The sequence below is a fragment of the Apteryx mantelli genome, chromosome 9, assembly GCF_036417845.1.
Source record: "Apteryx mantelli isolate bAptMan1 chromosome 9, bAptMan1.hap1, whole genome shotgun sequence".
NCBI classification, from domain to species: Eukaryota; Metazoa; Chordata; class Aves; order Apterygiformes; family Apterygidae; genus Apteryx; species Apteryx mantelli.
This window is the reverse complement of record NC_089986.1, coordinates 29,297,790-29,318,776: the sequence shown is the minus strand read 5'-3', so window position 1 is coordinate 29,318,776 and position 20,987 is coordinate 29,297,790. Positions and strand designations below refer to the sequence as shown.

Below are 20,987 nucleotides of genomic sequence, written 5' to 3'. Positions count from 1 at the left end.
GCTGCGCCCGCGCCTGCGCCCTGGCGGCGCGGAGGCCGGTTCCCCGAGATGGGCGCGGTAGGGCGCGCGGCGGGGCGGCGCGGCCGGGGGCGGCGCGGGGCTGCACCGCCCGGGGCGGGGGGGGGGTTGGGGGGGGGGGGCGGCAGCACCGGGGAGCGCCCGGCCGCCCCCGCGCTGTCCTTCCCGGGCCCCAGGGCAGAGGGGCAGCGAGCAGTAAGCAATGGCTCCGCGCCGGCTTAGAGGGCGCGGGGGAACCGGAGCTCTCAAGCCCGCCCCAGGGAGACTTCCAAAGGTCAGTAACCGCACGCTCCGCACGAGAGCCACTGCAAGCCGTAATAACAGGCCGCTTTTATGGGTTGCTTCACCTCTGATGCTTACCGACCTGCAAGGCAATTTGCCACCGTTATTTTCAGATGAAGTAGTTCTGCTGTGGCTCTGAGCCCTTTTGAGTGCTTTAGGAAAATCAAGGTTTTCCATGTGAGTTTAAGCTTAATAATAATTGGATCGTAACTAGGGCAAGCCTGCAGCCTAAGCTCCGGCTGCTTGGGAACGCGGATGTTGCAACAGTATCTGCTTTGCGTCACAGGTTTAGCTGTACTTGCCCTCCACGAAGATGGACAGCGAAGTGCAAAGGGACGGCAGGATCTTGGACTTGATCGACGATGCGTGGAGGGAAGATAAATTGCCCTATGAGGATGTGGCCATCCCGTTGGTAGGTAAATTGCTACTTATCAACCTGAGTTAAGGTTTTTCTCACAACCCCTTCCAAGAAACGGCAGGTAGTATTGCTCATGGTACAGCTAATTTGTACCAGAGCTTCCCGGGATGGATATGACTAACTCTTTTCTCTCCCATATCCTAGTGATTCCTGTGTGCCGATGAGGGCACGGATGTTTCTCTCTCTCTGCCCCTGGCCAGATGCCGTATCTCTTTAGAACTGGACTGCCTTTCCCATCACATAATTGTGGGTTTGGCGTCAGGGTTCCCTTCATGTTAACTGTTTCTGAAGTCATTGCCCAGTTGGTTTGTGGAACAGGGAGGATCAACCTTATGCTGACAGTTGAATAGTCTTGATTATAGTTTATTTCCATCTTCTGAAATTCCATTGAAAGAAGCTGAAAATTTATTAAATATCTTCCCAATTGGACTGTTCAAGGATAGTAGTGAACACAGCAGCGTCTGCCTCATCCAGTGTATGGCAGCTATCCTTCCGTCCAGTAAACTGCTCCTTGTACAGCTACTGAGCCAGAGAGCTGCAGCTGGGGAAGAGCTGCCTCTGGTCCCACAGATTTCCAAGTCAGAGCCTCAGATCTCCCTCACTGATCCCCTTCCTTAGCCATTCGGGGGCTAGCAGTGAATTGAGAGGCATTTGAGGATTTTTCCTCTCCTCGTTCACTCTGGTACATAAGCTTTATCCTGGCTAGCACTGACATAGCAGTCACACTAAAATTGTGGGGATTTCATAGTCCTAAATTAACACATAAAAGCTCTCCCTGGGCTGCTTTGGCTATGAGTTTCTTTTAGCAAAGAGACACTTTCAGACTTGGAGTAACTTCAGCTCACCAAGCGAATATTGTTCAAGGTTTAGCCCTTAAATCATGATATCCCAACATTCTTGGAGAAGTTGCAGCTCAGGTTTTGCCAAGCCCCTTCTCAGAGCAGTGATGAGACCACACAGGAGTTGGTTTCCCACCACGTCCTTTTCTCCCTGTGGTCTTGTAGACACAAGCTAAGCTGCCTACATGCTTCAGTCAGCGTAGTTGTGTGAGAAGGTTACTAGGGAGATGAATCGCTCTGACCATCCATTGCCCTCCCTGGTTTGTCAGATGCTCGGACCCCAGGTAGAAATGCAGCTGGGGCACCTGCTCGTGTGCTGCCTGACCATGCTGCATCCATCACTTTGGTCCCCTGGGCCCCTGCTGCGATCCAGTCAGAGTGAGGTACGCAGCACTGTCTCAGAGAGGGCAAGGAGTAGCTGCACACCTTCAACCTCCGCATATAAAGCACACAAGTTTTCCTGCCATGATTTGGCCTTGATCTTGCAGAACTATGATTCTCAGACACAAGAACCCAAATTTCCTTGACTTGAAGGCTTTCCTTCCTTACAGCCATCCCTTGGGCTACTTACAGTCACATATAGATGGAACCCTGATCAATTACCGACAGAAAGAAAGGCCTGGCTGTGGATATAAAGATTCCCAGGGATGGGATTGGCTCTGGTCACATAGAGAAACGAGCACAAATTCACAAGAGACTTAACTCAGCAACGTTGTGAAAGAGCCAAAAGAATGGTTGTAAAGTCATATTTGAGCTGTCCTGAGTATCTGATCTAGTGCTCTCTGGAGAGATCCCATGAACTGAAAAGGGCTTGAATCGTATGCCATTTTCAAAATTGAGGAATTTTATTTAGCTCATGCTGGGATTTCCAGAAATCTAGAACTCAAAATTCTTGCCCAGATGATATCTTGCAGAATAACACGCCCCCTGTGTGACTGCACCAGTACAGCCACACAGAGAACAAAAAATATAAAGAAGGAAGATTAAATCTCCATTAAACCATACTTCCTCCTTACTGTCTCCTGAGCAGTTCTGTGTTGCGCCTGGGAAGGGTTCCTGACTTCCCCTGTTGATACAGCACAGACACACCTGACTTCAGCACACAGAGGAAGGATGTCTCACCTGCAACAGGACAATAATATGTTACTCCACCAGCTGTCTTAATAACAGCTGCACTAAATGCAATATCTATATTCTCGGGACTGAACAGCAAAAGAAATACATTGCAAACAAACAATGGAATATTTGCACTGTGCTATTATTTACTTATTTTGCATTTACTGTATGTTCTTGTTCTTCACTGCAAGTGCACAGTCTGAGTGCTAGCAGGGCCCCAGGGCCCTGCTAGCCAGTCTGCTTTTCAGGTTAAGCACCATATGCATATGAAAAGAGTTGTCTTCAGAACAGGGCTTAGTAATGTTTTTAATTGGATCAGTACGTATGATGTGTGTTGTTCAGATGCGCCCTCCAGGCTCGTGTGTGGATTTATGTATTTATCAGTGTGAAGTGTTAGTAACCTGTTTTTTTAGGAAGCTTACGATGTGTGAAATGCATTGTACCTTTTTTTTGTTTTTAGAATGAGCTTCCTGAACCAGAACAAGACAATGGTGGCACAACGGAGTCTGTGAAAGAGCAAGAAATGAAGTGGACGGATCTGGCTCTCCAGTATCTGCATGAAAATGTTCCCCCCACAGGAAACTAGCCAATCAAGTGAGATTTCATGCAGTGAATGCATGAAGGCAATACAAAAATTGTTTTTCAGCTAACCATTGCTGTCATAAGTTCCTCTAAGGAGGAAACAAAGCTTCTGAAAAAGCTTTGTATTCAAACAACTGTTCTGCTCACAGTGATGGAACACAGTTTAAAGTGCGTCTATAATCAGTGTGAAATAACTATGGCTATCTGAAACCTCAGAGCTGGTATCAGAATGCTTCTCTTTACTTATACAAAATTATTTCATATCTTCTGTTAATTTAAGTTGGTGCCAATTCTGATCTTAATTGTTTTCCACATATGATCAAAGAAGTAACTTTTACTGTTTGAAGTCATTCATTCATCACAAAGCTCACGCTGGGAGCATCTGTGGCTGTGAAGGCCTTTGTCCCAAGAAGTGTTCCTATGTATTTTGGGGCCACTGTGTATTTTGGGGCCAGTTTTAGAGTTTGCTGTACAAAATCCAAATAACCATAAACCAGTTGTTACCATCTTTAACTAGTGTGTGACCGAGGGACATTGTACGGGGCAGGAGTGAAAGACTGGTCAATAGGATGAAAGAGATGGGAGTTATCTGTAAACACAGGCGAGCTCTGTTTGAACTCACCTCGGGATATGACAGTGGTGGTGGACAGCATTTACAGCGATGACATCCTCAGCATGTTTGCCAATGCACATACTGTAAACAGACAGTCTAATTTATGCTAAAATGGTAGTTATTTAAAGTCATTGTCTTTGTCCTAGTTCAGGGTAGTGACACTTGGATGAGCTGTCTCACCTGGGAAACCATGAAACTGTCACCTCTCCCTGGAGACAGCATCTTCGGGAGAGGACCAACTCTGTTATTAAAATGCAGGGAATGAGACAAGAAGTGGAAATATCCAAGGAAGCTGTTGAGATTTGCAGCTTCTTACATCTGGGCTGGCTTTGGCCCAAGATACCTATTGTATTAATTTGCATGAATAGTAGCCGCAAGAGGAACACAGGTAATGCAGCCAGAGGTGCCTTTCACAGGGCTGCTGTTTCTAAGAGCTGCGCGTAGCAGAGCGGTACAAGAATGTTACAGACCCGTTTAGCCTTAGGGAAGGCCAGAATCGCAGAGCCCCTTGCCACCTCAGTGCAGCCTTGCAAGCCCTGTGATGCAGGTTTCTGCTCTAGGACGGCATGGCGGGTCTCTCACAAGATCCATGCTTCGCTCAGTGCACAGGATGAGCAGGACTTGAGGGACAACCTTGTGAATGCAGCTTCATTATTAAGCTGCTGTTGTCCATGGGACCAAAGATTTGGGGATTCTGATTTCTCTCTCCCTTTTTGGTCAGATAGTTACAGCCCTTTCTACTCCTGGTTCTTGCCCTTTTATCTCCTGTTCCAGGTGCACCTTTTCCTCGCCTTACCTCAGTTGTCTCTCACAGATCTAGTCCTAGTCCTGTGCTTCTCTGCAGGGAGAATTACAGCTGCCTTATCTACCACAAGCAGGGGTTTGCCTTGCATCTTACTGTCTAGAAAAGATGTGCAGCCTTTGCACAGGCCAGGAAACAGAAATCTGTTGGGAGTGAGGGGGGAAAGAAGCAAGTGGGGCCTAGCTTCAGGCAATAAGATGTTACCTCTTTTTATGCTGAGAAGAAAGGCAAGGGCCTCTTGATTTCTTTGTCCCATTTTATCTCTGATTCTCAAACGTCTTTTGCAATAGGTAAAATCCTTCTGTTCATCTTGCGTGTTTCACTGTTGTTGGACCGATTCCTTCACACCATTGGCAGAACTTGCTAAGGAGAAAATATTTTGACAGAGTCTAGGATCACTAGTAGAGAAGTTGAGAAAGGATCTGGAAGAAAAACAATGTTTCAAATGGTTTTGCTTTGCCAGTGCATCAGAAAAAAGTATTTTCCTTGAGCTCACAGCTTCCAGACTCTACAGAAGTTTTTCTGGTGTCCTTTCTCAGTGTTTATCCTCTTCAATATATCAAAAAACAACTCTAGCCTGTGTGAGTACCAAATGGAATCATAGCTCAGCACGTGTCCTGCGAGACTCTGATTGCTGAGCTGCACAAGGACGGAGAGTTCAGGGTGCTTTGTGGAAAAAGCAAGGCCGTTGCTGGGTGTGCCCCCCTGTCTGTGGTGCAGGCAATGTCAGCATCAGACAAACAGCATGCGCTTGCCTGAACAAGAAGGAGCTGCAGTCAGCCAGCAGGCAGAGATAGGGATTAATCCAAGAATCAGCAAAATCAGGAAGCTTAATGTGTACAGCGTAGACCAAAGAAACAGAACTATGCAGCTGCAAACCGTAATAGTTCAGCTCCTCAGTCGAGCATCACCAGGGGAAATGGGAGCCTGTGCTCAATGAGATGTTTCTGATCCTCCCCATATTCCTCTTCCCTGGCATAGGTTAGAAGAATTTGCAATGAAAACATTAGGCAAAGCCACCACAACCAGCTATAAAACATGTGGAGCAGCTTCTATCCAGCAGCTATCTCTCTTTCCCTCCTCTCTTTCACCCCTTTACAAACTCCACACCAGTCTTATTTTACCAATTTTGTCATTAGATCTTCCAGCTCCAATTCAGACGTCCTTTTCTGCCTTTGACAGTTGCCTTTGCATCCACCTCCCATCCAGCAGGGAAAACAGCATTTCTTACTTGGATTGGATTCATGAGGTTCCAGCAGGGCTGCAAGAAAACGCGGCAGGGATGCCAGCTGTATGAATGTCATCCAAGATGGCAGTTGCTTGGCAGTCCAACAGAGACACAGACTGAATTGACGCTCGTACTTTCACTCTGTCATGACATAGCGCTGCACATCCGCCTTCTGCTTGAGATCACAGGAACTTGTAGATCGGAAGGGATGTTGGGCCACAGCCCTCAGGAGACAGCCAGAGTGCAGGAGAGCCAAGGGGACACGAGAGTGTGGGGATCATCATGATTGCTACCAATTTAGGGCCCTGCGAAACCAAATGCTGGCCCTGCCCAGATGCATATCAGACCGGCAGCAACACCTACGTTCTTTGCTGCCTTTGGCATTCTTCACAAAAGACAGCCATGCAATAATTTCCTTAATTTCAACACATCTAGTCAAACTGCTGCTTACAGTATGTTACCAAACCATTTGTGTCTTTGATTAGTCATTCCCCAGGGCAAACTATATTTAAAATAAGGAATCCTGTTAGAATAGAAGGTGCCTCACCTTTCTTAAGAAGCAGCTTTGGTTGTATAACTAAAGACTGGCCTCCATTTCTTGGCTGGTAACTTCCTCCTTTCACCACACCTACTGTTACTGGCAGAAAAAAAGCAAATTGTTGTCAGAGACAGCTACCACATGCCAAAGAAACTGTGGGATCCCTAAAACTTTTGCCTGTAGAAGTTCCATGTGGAAGTCCATATGCTGAGGCTGTGTGTCATGTTCATCTACCTTTCGTGTGGGGTGAAAACAGGTAGGAAATCAACCATTTGTTTTGAATGTTTTTGTCAAATAAAACAGGTTTTCTGTGCTTTGCAGAAACGTGAACGTATCTACCCTCTGCACTCATCATAAAGTTACTGTGCAGGGTTTTTCACTATTATTATTTATTTTGGCAAAGCAAACTATACTGGTTACATGCATGCAACCAGCTCTAAGAGTTTCAATTGTAAAACTAGAAGTCATTTTTACTATCTTTTCCTCACTTTGCAAGCATTTCTCTTATGTAAGTACTATACATTGACGCTGAAAATGTGGTTTGAAATATTCAAAGAATGATTTCTTTTCAGCAGTGTCTTCTGTGACAGACATGAAGGACTTCATAGTGAATTTTGCAAAGGATAAATTGGCATTTATAAACACAAAACTTCATTTGGTATCTTCATAGCCCCATCAAGAATAATTCTGTATAATAATACACAAATGTACTGCCTTCTGTTAGCATATACATGGGAGCAAGTTGTTTGGTTAGTCATGTTACAGCTCCCTGCTTTGTAGGGAAAATACACGGGATTTAAAAACAAACAGACAAACAGTATTGTTATAAATACTGACCCGCATTTCATCAGGTTCCCCGGAGTAATCGTGGGGTTTCATTTCTGCTTAGTTTGATGGATATGCAGTAGGAGCTGTGGAAATAGTAAATGGTAAAATAAAATTGTGTGAAAAGGCACCAAGGAAACCCAGTCAGATAATGAAGACCATATAAGAGGTGGAAGGAGAAGTGATGAAATCTTTGATAATGCTGCTCAGTTTTGAAGTGTGCTTAAAGCTGAAGACTTCATTACTAAGACTAGTCTTTTGAAACAAACTGTAAACCCCAAGCAAGGTGATGGTGTTTTGAAAGTCAGGGAAACTGTGGACAGACACAGAAGCAGCAACACATTTGTTTGAGACCGGCGCAGGGTGCAGACTGGGTGAACAGCCCCTGCAGTGGGCAGCAGCAGTACAGCCTTCCAAGGATCAGAGCTAGGGTAACTACAAATCTGACCCACTGAAGTAAAAATCTTTTGGAACTCATTTTGCAAATGGATATACTGATGGGATTAAAAAGTTCAGATGATACATATTCATGCCAGAAGGCCTCAAGATCACATCCCAAAACCATCACTATGGTAGACCTTGCTTGTCCATAGGGTGGACATCCAGGAGAAAAGAAGAAGAAGTCTCTGAACACTGTCTCCAAGAATGGAATGAGAGAGACAGAGGGAATATAGGCCTTAAGTAGCGCTGACTGTACTAAGTACCACGGGGTCTGCCTGGAGCCATCCTCCTAAAACACTCCCATCTTTGCACTGTGTCCAAAAAACAAGACTAGTCTGAAGATGTCCCTCCTGCTGCAGTAGGGCATCTGAGGCTGACCTCAAGCGTGAGATGAAGATGGCCAGCTCCCACACAGGAATTTCAGTTAACAGATTTGCATGCCACCTGCTGCAGGAGGCTGAGATATCGGAGCACCTTGCACAGGAAATAAGGGTTTGCCATCCTATTTTATATATAAGAAAACTGAGCAGAGGTAGAAAGAGAAATTGCCTGAGGCTGTCCAGCAAGCTAATGGCCAAGGCAGGGCTGGAAGTAAGTTAAGGGGACACTGAGTTAATTGCTAGCATTTGTTCCCCTTCGCTGGAGCGAAACGGTCTGCTGGATGAAGGTGAGCACAGTGTGAGGGTGTGAGTCTCCACCTCGCTCACTTGTTTGCTTGCAGAGTTAATCACAGGAAGTGTCTTGCCTCATCAGCGAACTCATGTTGAAGTTTGAAAGACACTTCCAGCCATTTGGGTAGGATTCACTGTTCCTGTCAGAATGAGGAGCAAAGCCAGCATAACTGGCTGTCCTCATGTGCCAGCTTTCCTAACACATGGTGGAGGAGTCTGGGATATGCACCAGCCTGCCAGAAGAGAAGCTGGCAGGTCCCCCGCAATTAGCACTGCTCTGATTTTGTTAATCAAAATAGAACAAATTTAATAGACTTGATGCAGATATCACATGGCTTTTTAAACACTTCCTGTGTTAGGTATGAGCAAATGCCAATCAGCTCCTTAAAAGCTCTCCTTTACCAGAAGGTTTGGGCTGCTCGGGTGACTAACTGTTCCCCTGGGCAAGTCTCAGCACAGCGCACGAGCTATAGGAACAAATTAAGCAATGAGTGCAGTCTTGTACCACACAGAAATAATTCTTGCCTGGCATTTCTGCCTGCATTTTTACAGCTTCAGTGGCAGTAAAGATGATTAACAGTACTCTACAATAACACTATACAATAACTAAGGCAATATCTAGTTATTAATCAAAAATAAATAGAATTGTATTTTTTTTATACGGCAGTAGTACCTAGAGGACCGTCACTGAGTATCACTCTGTATGCTGATGTATGTCAGCAAAAAATGATCCCCTGTTTCTACCAGTTACTTCAAGATCTGCAAACGAGCAGTCTAACAGGAGAACTCTTACTGCGTTCTTCTGGAGTATCTCGGCACTCTAAGACTGGCAGATTAGGAGACAGGCGCCTCGGTCACCATTACTCCTGCAAGCAGGGCTCGGAGTCACGCTGACCCTGGGAGCCCTGCTCAAAGTATTGCAGAGGCAGAACACGCTGATTCCAAAGGCCACTGATTTCAACAAGTATTCGCAGGGCCTGGCTGAGAGTTCAGTTTCCACTGCTCCTGTCTCACTTTCATATTTTACCACAGGCTTACACAGGAAGGATTCCATGGATTTCAGATATAAAATTGTTTCTGAATTTATGATAGCAATTTAAAATATCCAGTAGGACTTAACTGCAACATCCTCTTTGCCTATTCACATTTATTCAGGAGTTCCTGGGGCTTTTACAAAGTAATTAGGAGAACTGTGGCAGCTGAACAGATTTATTTTATGTGCTGGGTACATAGCATTTATATCACTTCCGTGCTCCTCATTTCCATAGGAGGAGGAGGAGGAGAAGAGGAGAAGTTCCTTGTAAAATTGTGACAGATTAATCATTTAAAAATTAAAATGCGCAGGGTACAGGAGATCTGCTAGAGCACACTTAGCTTACACTTGCAGGTTTTCTAAACCTCTTCCACCTACCGCGCTGCCTTTTAAGCATCAAAGGTCTGGGAGATCTGTCTAGCAAGCCCGCCTGAACAATATTTGCTGCCCAGGGTGTATGTGTGAGAGTGCAACTGCCTCCCACAAGGTCCTTCAGTAAAACAAGGGGGGGTGAGGAGAAGGACTGTGAGGCAGGGAGAGGCTACAAAACCTGGAAGGGCCTTCATAAGCAGTGTCTGTCAGGAGACGCACTCATTTGATTCACTGCCATTGCCCGGTTGGAGGCTGTATTGGACTCTGAAGGCTCGGCTGGTGGCCTGCTGAAAAGCGATGAACAAAGGCTTTCACACGGCAGAGACCACCGCGTAAAGCAGCAGCTACAAAACATTCAGGAGCTCCCCAGCTCTGTATAAAGCAACATCAGTAACGTTTCCCATGCGGTTAAAGGGTGTCCCATTTCACAGTTTGAAATGGCAGGCTGCATTTGCGAGCGCAAATGAAGCATTGAGCTGTCCCTCACAACAGCAGGATGCCATGCAGCACGTCAGCTTCAGGCTGGAGTTCCTTATAAACAAAACACAGCGGCGGCTCTTCGCCCTACAACTTGTCCAGAGCATCTGGGTGTGCTCTCAAACCAATATAGCAACCACGCTAGCCACTAATGCCCCTCCTCAAAAAAGATCTTGAAATGTTTCCTCTGGACGGAGTTCAGCTTCCCAACTTGAGACACCATGACGTCAATATGGCTGTTAAGTCTCAAGACAGCCCTTTCCGGGAGGGATGTATGTTATGTATTAACAACATGCAGGTGAGTACCAAGGCACTCTGGCAGGGCACACGTGTTGGGAGTCAGTTATGGAAAACTGAGAATAAAGCCCGAGTGCCAGAGCCTAGTCCCTTCCACGTGAACCTTCTGTAAGAAATGCTGTTATGTGAATGGAGAGCTGAGTCAAATAAGCAGCCGCACAATCCCCCTGGGGATTCGTGGGACCAGGTTCAGCTGCAGACCTGCTGGGCTCATCTCCCAGCCAACGGAGGCAGTACATACACTAAGGAGATTTTGGGAGAGAGCCCATGCTCTCTCCCAGCTGCTGGTGGAAGCAGGAGTGTGCTGTTTCAGGGAATGCTCTTCCCATAAGGTACACTTGCAGTCTGGCCCAGAAAAGCACTGTTCAAAGGGGTTATGTGGGATAAAGGCAAAAGGCAGCTAAAAGAGCAGGGAGATATGTCCTTTGACAGAAGGTGCTAGTTTGCAATGAAGGGCCTTGTCCCAACATGGCAAAACCCCCTAATTTTCATGGTAACTCTAGTCACGAACGCGATGGAGAGGAAAGGAGCAGCCCCAGCTCAGGGAGCTCACAGTGCATGTTCTTCAGCCTGTGTGGAGCTGGCAGGTAGAAAAGTCCAAGGCGTTTCTTGGTGCTAACCTGAGGATTGCCATGCTGCGCTCTTTACAGATCCTGAGGAGGCATGCCCTGCCTTCACAAGTCTCAGCCTGGGCAACGCTTTAACGGGGACAGACCTCAAAGTGAAGCTAATGCTCTACACCAGGCAGAACCCGAACTGTGCTGAACAGCTCAATTCAACAGCCTCCAAGTATCTAGATATAACCAAGAAAACTACCTTCATTATCCATGGATACCGACTCACAGGCTCTCCCCCGCTGTGGATTCCTGACTTGGTTCATCTCCTGCTTTCTGCAGAAGACACGAACATCATCCTTGTGGACTGGAACCGTGGGGCAACAACTCTCATATATAGCAATGCTTCCAGAAACTGCAAGAAAGTTGCTGAGATTTTGAAGAAACTTATTGATGAAATGTTGGTAAGTTAGAGATTCATAATATTACCTAGTTGTTAAAGCACAATATATAAAGGCCATAAAGGAAGTGTTTAAAAACAGTAGGATATCTGGGAAAAGACACTTCTAAAAAGAGATACATTCATTTTTATAAGTGCAACTATACTGCAGTGCCAAATTTTATCCTTGGTCTTGGTATGTTGCTATTTTGTTGCAATATTCAATTTATACTCTAAGTCTCTACATTTCTGGATATGAAACTCTAAGGATTTGTTTTCACATGCCCAGACACTTGATTTGCATGTTCTGGATGTCCAAACATCAGCTTACGCGGATCAGCTACAATTTGCAGCTCCTCTAGTTGTCATTGCACAGACACGCTCAACTGTGACATTAGATTCCAAAATTGGGCACTTACAGGCAGAGATACTGGTTGTTAGGGGGTTTTTACATGTTCATTATAGCCACTGCTAAGAGTTGTCTCTGAGACTATACTGCAGGTTAGTTTGCAGTAGGAGTGAACTATTTTAACTAGATATCCTTAAACTGGGCAGAAGAGGGATTATGAGTACACATCTTAGTGTACTAAGTTATAGCTGCTCCATGAAAAAAAAAGGCTGCTGAATTTCCACATCTATGCAGTGGCTCTCCTGGTACGAGAAGTGATTACCTTGGAACTCACAGCATTTTTTTCCCATGATCATGCTTATATTTGGATGCAAGACAAGGATCTAAACATATTTGTGCTTGCTTGACTTCCATTTATTTAATACATTTGGCTATAATGTTTGCTTGAGCTTTCACTAAACATTATTATTTTTTTCAGTTCTATTTATTTCTCCATGCTGGTAACTTGCTCAAAAAATATATTAATTCCCTTTGATGCTTGTGGAAGGTAAAGAGCCACCTCCTAAGTACAGGGAAACTTCTTGTTGCTGCAGAGAACTGGCCCCTAACTCGAGTAGCTGCTGTCACCCACCTGCATAACTAAGGCTCTGGGATCATTAGACTCTCTGTGTCTGCTAATGCCCTGTGGAAACCACATGCTGGCAACCGGAGTTATATTCATGAGGTCCATGAATATTTACTTGTTCCTGTCCACACATGTTGTCACTACCCCAAGAAAACACAACCATTGCCCAAACCGTTCTCCTCAGCTCTCTCAAGGGCCTCAACACGAGTAGTTGTTGCACTGTGGGATGATCAAAGGGATGAAAGGGGGGATATTTATATGGAGTGCAGCACATACCACTGAAAAATATGGGAAAAGTAGGGAGATGCATTTACATTCCCTCTCCTTGACATTTTTATGCCTTCAATGTGCCCAACATCTATGACCATGGGTATTTTTAAATCTCAGATTGCGGGAGCATCACTTGACTCCTTTCACATGATAGGAGTCAGCCTGGGAGCACATATCTCCGGCTTTGTGGGACAGATGTATGAAGGCAAACTCGGAAGAATCACCGGTAAGCCCTCCCCCCAGTCAGTCCTTTCGCTTCGGGCACAGCTGCGCGCAGCGAGTGGCGTGAGCCGCCCAGTACTGCCGTTAGGCCACGCGCCTGGTTCTGCGTTGCAGGCCTTGACCCCGCAGGCCCTTTGTACAGAGGGAAGCTGCCTAGCGAGAGGTTAGACCCTACAGACGCCCAGTTTGTTGATGTCATTCATTCGGACACCGACGGTGAGTGACATTTCGCTTCTTTATCGTCACAAGGAAACCTAGAGACTGATGGGGAGCATCGGAGAGCCCAGAGGCTCTGGGAGGCAGCTGGGCTGGGGGAGTTCTTGCTCCTTTGGCCCAGGCGGACCGCAGTCTCCTTCCAGGTGCAAGACGCCGTGGGGCTGTGAAGGGCTCTGGGGGCCTGTACTGTTCACTCTGTGGTCAGGACTCCCTCAGGCGCTGCTGCTGTATTTGCATTTCAAAACATGCTGTTTTACAGCTATTCGCAGTAACAGCTGAATGTGGCCATCAGGGTCTGGTGGACACGACCGCCAGTGGGGAGGTACCAACCCTCCCAGCCACCAGGGACGGACCATCCTGGACAGTGCTGGACCATACTGAGCGCAGCTTGGTTTGCTGCCCTAGAAGTGAAGGGAATGGCCCTGGGGAGGGAGGCCCTGGAGGTCCCACAGCCCAAGAAGTGCAAGGATGGCCACCAGTGCAGGAATACCCTGTTGCTACCCCACCACACAGTCCTGCCAGAGCCATCCCAAAGTAACTGCACTGCTGGGTCCAGCCGCAGCCAAGCATGCGGCATTGCAAAAGCCAGTCCCACAGCTTAATGCCTTGCACGGAGGGTCAGTAATCCAGAACGCTCCTGCTCCCTGTAAAGTCCCCTGCAAGCCTCAAAGGAGGTTGCTCAGCATGATGCTTCCTGCCTTCCTCCCACCCGCTGTGGCTTAAACCACCTTCTGGGCTGAGTCTGGCACTTCCCTTACCTCTTGCCTTTCCCAACTGGTGCGGAGCATGTCTTCAAATCCGCCAGCCAGGCTGGTGGTGTGACGCGATCCCTCAGCTCTGCTCCCGCAGGCATCCTCCCTGAAGCACTTGGCTTTCCCACCTCATTGCCTTCTTTCTTCTCCCAAACCCTCCTAGAGCCTGGACTTCAGCAGCACTGAAACGCCCACTATTTCACAGCCCTTTTCCCCTCCTGCAGGCAGCTATAACAAAAAAGCTAATTCTGTGCTGTCACATGCACAGACTTATATGGGGCATTTGATGCCGTTGCTAAAATGACACAGTTGGGTCACAACTGTTTGGCCTGCTGCATAAATACACGAATGACATTAAAACTCCTGCACAGGCAGGCATCCCAGAGCTAAATAACTGTTATTTTTTTCCAGTTAGTTTCTTATGTTTCTTTTTTCTGTATTTTATGGTTTAATAATCCCTTCCCTTCCCTCCATATTTTCTTTTGCCAGGACTAGGTTACAGAGAAGCACTAGGCCACATAGACTTCTACCCCAACAGCGGGACTGACCAGCCAGGCTGTCCACAAACAATATTTTCTGGTAATTAATTCAGCCCTGAATTGCAAAAATACTGACAAAATATTTCCAGTCAGGAAAAGGAGGAGAAGGCCAGAGAAACATCATCACTGCTAGAAAATATATGAAAACAATTTTCTGGGAAGCCACGAAAGCAATCTCTTCCCAGCATCGATGGGGCACACTGACACAAGAGGAGCTGAGCTGATGTGCACTAGGCAGAGATATGAGTCGGGGTGGTCCTTCTGCTCTCTGTCACAAACTCAGTGGGATGAATTTTGCATGCAAAAACTCATCAGGTGAATTTGTACCCTCATTTTGTGACTATGTTTAAAAAAACGGTGGGGCTTTTTTTTTTTTTTTAATTACATAGTTAAAACATACAAAACCCCAACAATTAGCAACAGCAAGCACCTGTTCAGAAAACAGACTCATGACACACGCAGTGTAGATTAGACTAGTATACTAGACCCAAGGAGCCTTTCTTGGCAGCGACGGACAGTGCAGCCCAGTAGGCAGAGCCCTAGTCCTGACCGCAAGAAAGCCTTTCTCCTTCCCAGCTCGGCAGCAGAACTGCTTCTGTGAAAGCTGGGTGAAGAAGAGACCTTACTGAAGGAAAGGCAATAATGTGAACTCAACCCTTATCAGGCTCAAGGGAATCTGCACAGGAAAACCAACCCTGTAACACAAATGCAGAGGAAACGAGGCTTCACTTATTTTGTTGCTCATGGAACAACTCATTTTATTGGTTATATCTTTCTAAAGAGTTTTTTAACAAAAATGGCAAGGTCTTGTGCCAAAGATATGCGATATCCAACTGTCACACCTGGGCTCAGAGAGAAGAAGACAACATCTGAGATGGAGTAGGATCTATAGCTGGTCCTCAGGAACCGCAGCAACAGTAGGAACAAGTATGCTTTTAAAAAATAAAGTAGACTAGTAGAATACTAAAGTAGACACTGGTAGAGCTGAGTGCACTCAAAGGAAGAGGCTGGTGCCCATTTACTGTTCTGCCACAGTCCAGTGCTTCCCATTTTAATCTGTTGTGTTCAGACTGGTCAGTGACTGTCCGCTGCTGTGTCCTTTTTTGCTAGTAAATTAACACTGTTCTCCTGAAGCACAAGGATTGCTAATGAATTATTTCTTCTCTATATATGATTAAGGATTGGAGTATTTTAAATGTGACCACCAGAGGTCTGTTTTCTTGTTCATATCATCCCTGAAAAAGAGCTGCAATATTACTGCATACCCGTGTGACTCGTACAGAAATTACAGGAATGGCAAATGCACCAGCTGCGAAACTTTTCAGCCTTTGCCATGCCCCATCCTAGGTAAGGAAGATGCAAAGAGAACTGTGAATCCAGGGAATGTGAATACATTGTGAATACACGTCTCTGATGTAGCTGCCCACCGTTACTGTAACTTTTAATCCATCCATGTGACTGTGACAAATGTTTTGCTAAAGGACTAACAAAACATTGTGCTTTGCAAAAGCATATAAATTATTTCCACTGTGTTTTGGGGGATGATTTCTCCTTGACTTTGAGAGGTACAAGCCTCTGCTGCAGGCAAAAGAGACCTGAGAGGTTCCCCTGCTCTTTGTATGGTCACAGCACATCATAACCTACAGCAGAAATCCACATATAAAGGATCCAGAACTGGAAAAGCCAAAACAAGCCTTGGGATCTTTAGACTGAAGTCACAGAAGCAATGAATTGAAGTTCATTAGCTGCAGATTTTGAGGGATAAGGGCATGTTCCTGCTAAAATAAAATCTTTTCTAAGAAATTTTCAGCACCACACGCCCCTCTTTGACTATAAAAGGGATGGCAGAGAGGGGGCAAACACAGGGTATTTTGCTTTTTTGCGACTCACCCGCAGAGGTGTCCCAGCCTGGGCGTGACAGCACAGCTTCAGACTGTCATGTCTGAAATTTTGATGCTGCCAAAACTCTGACACTTCCAGAAATTAGCTTTCAAAGCTCAGGGGATTATTTTCATTCTGGACCACGAAAGCCTTCCTGACCAGGGCTATCAGAGGTGAAAAAAGATGGATCTTAAAATAAGTGATGAACGGTAACCAGATATATTTAGACACAGAGTTGGCTTTAGTTACCACAAGTAAAATTAAGCCCTTGTATAAGCCTACGGCGCATAGGAGTATGTTTCACAGTACTACTTTGCAGCTGAAAAGCAATATAGTATTCCTAAATAGCTGTTTTACATTTTCAGTTATTTAATTGCTTATATACCTGTGCAGTAACCTTCTGCTTCATTTTTATGCTGCCATCCATAGGTTATTACGCCAGTAAGTGGAAAAGCTATTTCACGCAACAGAGTCATCCAGTGACAAGCATGTTTTTTGATACAGCGGACAAAGAGCCGTTCTGTAGTAAGTAAGATTTCTGAAATGATTTTTCTTTGTGTACTGCCTCCTTCAGCAACAGCTGAGGAGAGATGGTTAGCTGCTATTGGCATCATACCCAGCATTTTAGAAATACAGCCTGGGGCTGCTGGATAGAATTATGTCCATCTGCAGGCCTGCCATTATATTCCATAACTGCAAACATGTTTGTTGCTGTGAAAGCGCTAGTTAAACAGAGATGTGCAAGAACAGGCTCATCTTCCTTATAGAGCGAGGGAATTTGTTGAGAACACATGAGCGAAGCGTAAAAAGGTAGTGCTTAAATTGGGTTTCACAGCAACAGGCCACTCTTTTGGGCTCGCACGTGGTACTGCGATTCAGGTTCACACCTGGTGTAGCTCAGTCGTTTGGCTCTCGTCGTTCCCCCCCGCACCCCTCTCCCTCGGTGCTCGCCGTATGCCTCCGCAAGAACGCCCACCAGCCCCGGAAGCAGGCGGGCAGAGTCCGACTGCGCGCTCTCCCTCTGTCCCCTCACAGTTTATCACTACTTCTTGGATATTATTACATGGAACAAAGGTAGCAGAAGAGGCACCTTCAGCGTTATATTAGCCGATGAAACGGGGAAGAAAGCAGAATCTAAAGGCAATCCGTAAGTCTTACTGAGTCGATGATCTACAAACGATAGCAAATCGCTTAGAACAACTGCATCAGGGAAGAGGAAGGATATCCCCCTCAAATTTCTTTGCTGATACACAATAGTAAGGGCTTGCCTGGCCATGTGTGATTTCCACAGACTCCCCCACTGCCCGTCAGCTGCCAGCCCAACCCCTTGGTTCGGACACTTCTCAATCATCTTAAGCACTTAAGAAAATCTCAGCCAGTGGCATGGCTGTCCTATGCTTGCATTAAAGCAGGAGGAAAACCACCTCTCCCCCTCCCTCCGTCCCTTCCCTGGGAGCAGGGCCAGCTCCACGCCATTAGGTAGGCTGAGTTCCAGCTCCAGGTGCCCAAGAGAGCTGGGACAAACCTGGGCCTGAATACGTAACACCCGAAACAACTCATTCTACTGGAGAGGCAAATTAATGGCTGGTCTGTATGCAGACACGCAAACAGCAATGCAAACAGAGACTGAACACCCTTCGGCCAAACAAGCGCTGCTCAACTAGTTTTTCCGAGTGCGGAGTGGCAGCTCCAGCTGCATATTCTCGCGGCTGTCAGCCACGCATGCTTGCACCGGGGTAATCTGCATAGCGCTCTGAGGTTTCGCAACAGGCCCACCGCACACCGCTGAGCGCACGGCAGCCCACCGCTCAGCACGCTTACACACACGTGCCGTAATTACCCTTGACGGGTTAAAACTGGTCCAATTCCACAGACCTCCTAAAATTGCTAAGCCAGGCCAGCTGTTTGGAATGCTGTGACTGGGATACACTTCCAATCACATCTCCACTCTGCACATTTGTAAGGGAATTTTGCAGCTCTGGTCAGCTAGAGAAGCCAAACAACAACCTGCCGTATAAAGAACGTGTTGTATAGCAACAGCGTTCTTGTGAGCAGCTCTGCTGTTTTTGCACCCAGCAGAACTGCAGTGAGGATTCTGGTTTGGGACCAGAGTAAATGGCATCAGACCTCTGTGCACCGCCCCAGGAACGACTGAGTGCAAAAATGGCAGAGCAGGTTCACGTGTGGGGACCTGAACCCATATCCCCTTCCTCAAGATCAGAAACTAATCATAAGTCCAGTCCTCCTTCCCCAGCACTGTTTCTAATATCTTGGTGACTGTGACACCTTGTCTGCTTTATCTTTAGAGAAACTGCAGCCTTTCAGCAGTACAACCAAATCCCTTTGCTAATTGGATTTGACCAGGATCTTGAAAAAGTAGAAAGAATTTCCTTGACGTTTTCCACCGGGTCTGTCATTGGCCCAAAGTTCAAACTCAGGATTCTCCAAATGAGGTTACGGTCAATTACAAATCCAGAAAGGTAAGCAGAGAATAACAAACCATTTCTACTGTTGCAAACTAGACAGAAGCAAATGAGTCTCCTAGAGTCCTGGCCTAGCTGAGTCCAGAAGAATTACATTTATTTCACACTTAATAATCCCTGTGCACCTTGTGTAAATTCTGCCTTTAGTGCAGAACAAATCCCATAGTTGAACACCTCCCTGAAAACAGAGGTTGCCTTATTGTATTGAAAAAAATAATAATTTGTGGTCTGACCCTTTAACCTTTGGTCAAGAAAATAAGTTCTAGCCTTTGTGTAGCTACAGATAAGGCGCCCAAGCCTGAAAACTGGACTGAAAGTAGATGCGACTCTCAGGTGAACACAGATTGCTCCCAATACATGTATATCCCAGTCAATTTCTATATCCAGACAAGTAGGGAGATTAATTTAATCCTGAAATTCCAGAGATGTGGGAGCTCCTGGCCACTATGCCCTGAAGCACTGACTGCCCTCAACATGTATGAGGTACCTACCACATCATTTGCTCATGAGATTTCCTCAGTGGCTTCAGTCACCTCGTTAACCTCCACCTGCTATGTCGTTATACCCTTAAGTTTCCTTGATTTGGGGGCACTTCTGAAAGAGGAGATCTCTGCCCGAGCCCAGTGAGTACAGAACCTCTTGGGGTGACCCTATGTCTGGACATCAGGCCATATATGCTTTAAATGAGTGTTAAAACAAGGATTGTATCTCTCAGACTGAGAAGGGGGAAGCAAAAAAGGACTGAGCTGCAGAATATGCTTCTTTCCAGTTCATGAAGGTCTGCTACCCTTATCTTAGGTTCAGAATAAGGAAAGAACAGGCACGTCTAATGTGCAACGCCCTTTTTCTGCAACTCCCTCCGCCTGGCACTCCCTTTCCCCTGCATGTAGAACAGAATGAAGATACGCTCAAAGCACCCCTGACCTTTGTCACGCTGGAATTTCACCTCACCTTAGGAGCCTTCCACTTGTCCTGAAAATGTTACTTATTTTATATAAACCTCCAGCAAGCTGGAAGACTTGGATGGAAAAATGATACACAGAGGGCAATTTTTTCATTTTTGGCTTGGGTTGATTTTTTTATGCAGACCACAGCTGTGCAGGTATGACCTTGTCCTGATGGAGAACACCAAAATAACCTTCAAGCCCATCCCATGTCAGAGCCAGAACACGAGCTAAGACTTGAACGTGTTCTTTCACCGTGGCAGTGGCAGGCATTTTGTGCACCACAGCCAAACGGGAGAATCAGCGGACTCACCGTAAAGTTTCTTGGTGTCTTCCGTGGAGATCAAACACCGGTACAATTCATCGAGTCTTTCAGGGGTTCTTCCGTCACTGCAGAGATTTCTAAATCAGTCTGTAGCAGTGCCAAAAATTATGACAGCTTAGATTTTTAAAGCATACTTCCTCCGTGGAGCTGGGAGGCCACTTTGTTCCGAGAGGCTTTAATTGGGAAGATGAGGGCCTCCGCTTCGACTACTCGCTTATGAAACCATAGGAAACTGTATTGTTGTAAAGCACCGATAGCAAATACAGCTTTATGTTCCCTGTGGACTCAGTGTAACGAGCGTGTAATTGTCAGGCGGAACTACTGGTTTAACGGCTTTTTTAGAAGCAGCAAGCCTACGGCACGGCCTGCCGCGGGCGCAGGCCTGCTCGGGCGCCAAGGGCAGCGCTCCCCGGGAGCCGCAGTGAAGTCAGTCACCGCGACGGGCGACCGCTCCTCCCGCCAACCGGCTCTTTCCGCGCCGGTTCCGATGCTCGAAACAAGCGCTCGCAACACCCAACGGCTACGCAGTCTGCCGGCTACGCAGCCTCCTGGCATGGCGCCCGCGCCGCCGCCAACGGCCGCACTCCCCGCCCCGCCCCCCGCCCCCAACGGCCTCGGTCCCGCCCCCGCCGCGCTCCTCCCCCAATGGCCGCGCTCCCCGCCCCCGCCGCGCGCCGCCGCCAACGGCCGCGCTCCTCGCCCCGCCCCCGCGGCCTCGGTCCCGCCTCCGCCGCCCTCCTCCCCCAATGGCCGCGCTCCCCGCCCCGCGCGCCTCTGCCAACGGCCGCGCTCCCGCCCCCGCCACCCACCTTCCCTGACGGCCGCTCTCCCCGCCC

At 46.9% G+C, this 20,987-nt stretch overlaps 2 protein-coding genes and 1 long non-coding RNA gene across 8 annotated transcripts; 2 read left to right on the top strand and 1 right to left on the bottom strand.

The window, feature by feature from the left end:
• Nucleotides 1-3,768, top strand: ANAPC13 (anaphase promoting complex subunit 13). Of its 3 annotated transcripts, none has more exons than XM_067302065.1 (3): nucleotides 1-57; nucleotides 587-712; nucleotides 3,134-3,768. In XM_067302065.1, exons 2-3 carry the CDS (start codon nucleotides 614-616, stop codon nucleotides 3,257-3,259), a joined length of 225 nt encoding a protein of 74 aa, XP_067158166.1. In that variant the 5' UTR covers nucleotides 1-57; nucleotides 587-613; the 3' UTR covers nucleotides 3,260-3,768. The 3 variants fall into 3 exon arrangements, with proteins under 3 accessions (XP_067158166.1, XP_013808640.1, XP_013808648.1); XM_013953186.2 differs by lacking the exon at nucleotides 1-57 and adding an exon at nucleotides 141-292; XM_013953194.2 differs by lacking the exon at nucleotides 1-57 and adding an exon at nucleotides 343-477.
• LOC106493214 (uncharacterized) lies at nucleotides 2,381-20,223 on the bottom strand. 2 transcript variants are annotated; one of them, XR_001294119.2, is made up of 5 exons: nucleotides 20,140-20,223; nucleotides 7,274-7,347; nucleotides 5,795-6,535; nucleotides 4,875-5,092; nucleotides 2,381-2,679 (listed from the first exon to the last, which is right to left on the bottom strand). It is a non-coding gene; the product is annotated as an uncharacterized lncRNA (long non-coding RNA). The 2 variants fall into 2 exon arrangements; XR_001294116.2 differs by having other exon boundaries at nucleotides 4,875-6,535.
• On the top strand, nucleotides 6,534-20,146 carry LIPH (lipase H). 3 transcript variants are annotated; one of them, XM_067302062.1, is made up of 9 exons: nucleotides 6,534-6,692; nucleotides 11,203-11,570; nucleotides 12,907-13,015; nucleotides 13,126-13,227; nucleotides 14,469-14,558; nucleotides 16,829-16,924; nucleotides 17,435-17,546; nucleotides 18,706-18,879; nucleotides 19,970-20,146. In XM_067302062.1, exons 1-9 carry the CDS (start codon nucleotides 6,641-6,643, stop codon nucleotides 20,058-20,060), a joined length of 1,194 nt encoding a protein of 397 aa, XP_067158163.1. In that variant the 5' UTR covers nucleotides 6,534-6,640; the 3' UTR covers nucleotides 20,061-20,146. The 3 variants fall into 3 exon arrangements, with proteins under 3 accessions (XP_067158163.1, XP_067158161.1, XP_067158164.1); XM_067302060.1 differs by having other exon boundaries at nucleotides 19,681-20,057; XM_067302063.1 differs by lacking the exon at nucleotides 13,126-13,227 and having other exon boundaries at nucleotides 19,681-20,057.
• Nucleotides 20,224-20,987: the final 764 nt, after the last annotated feature.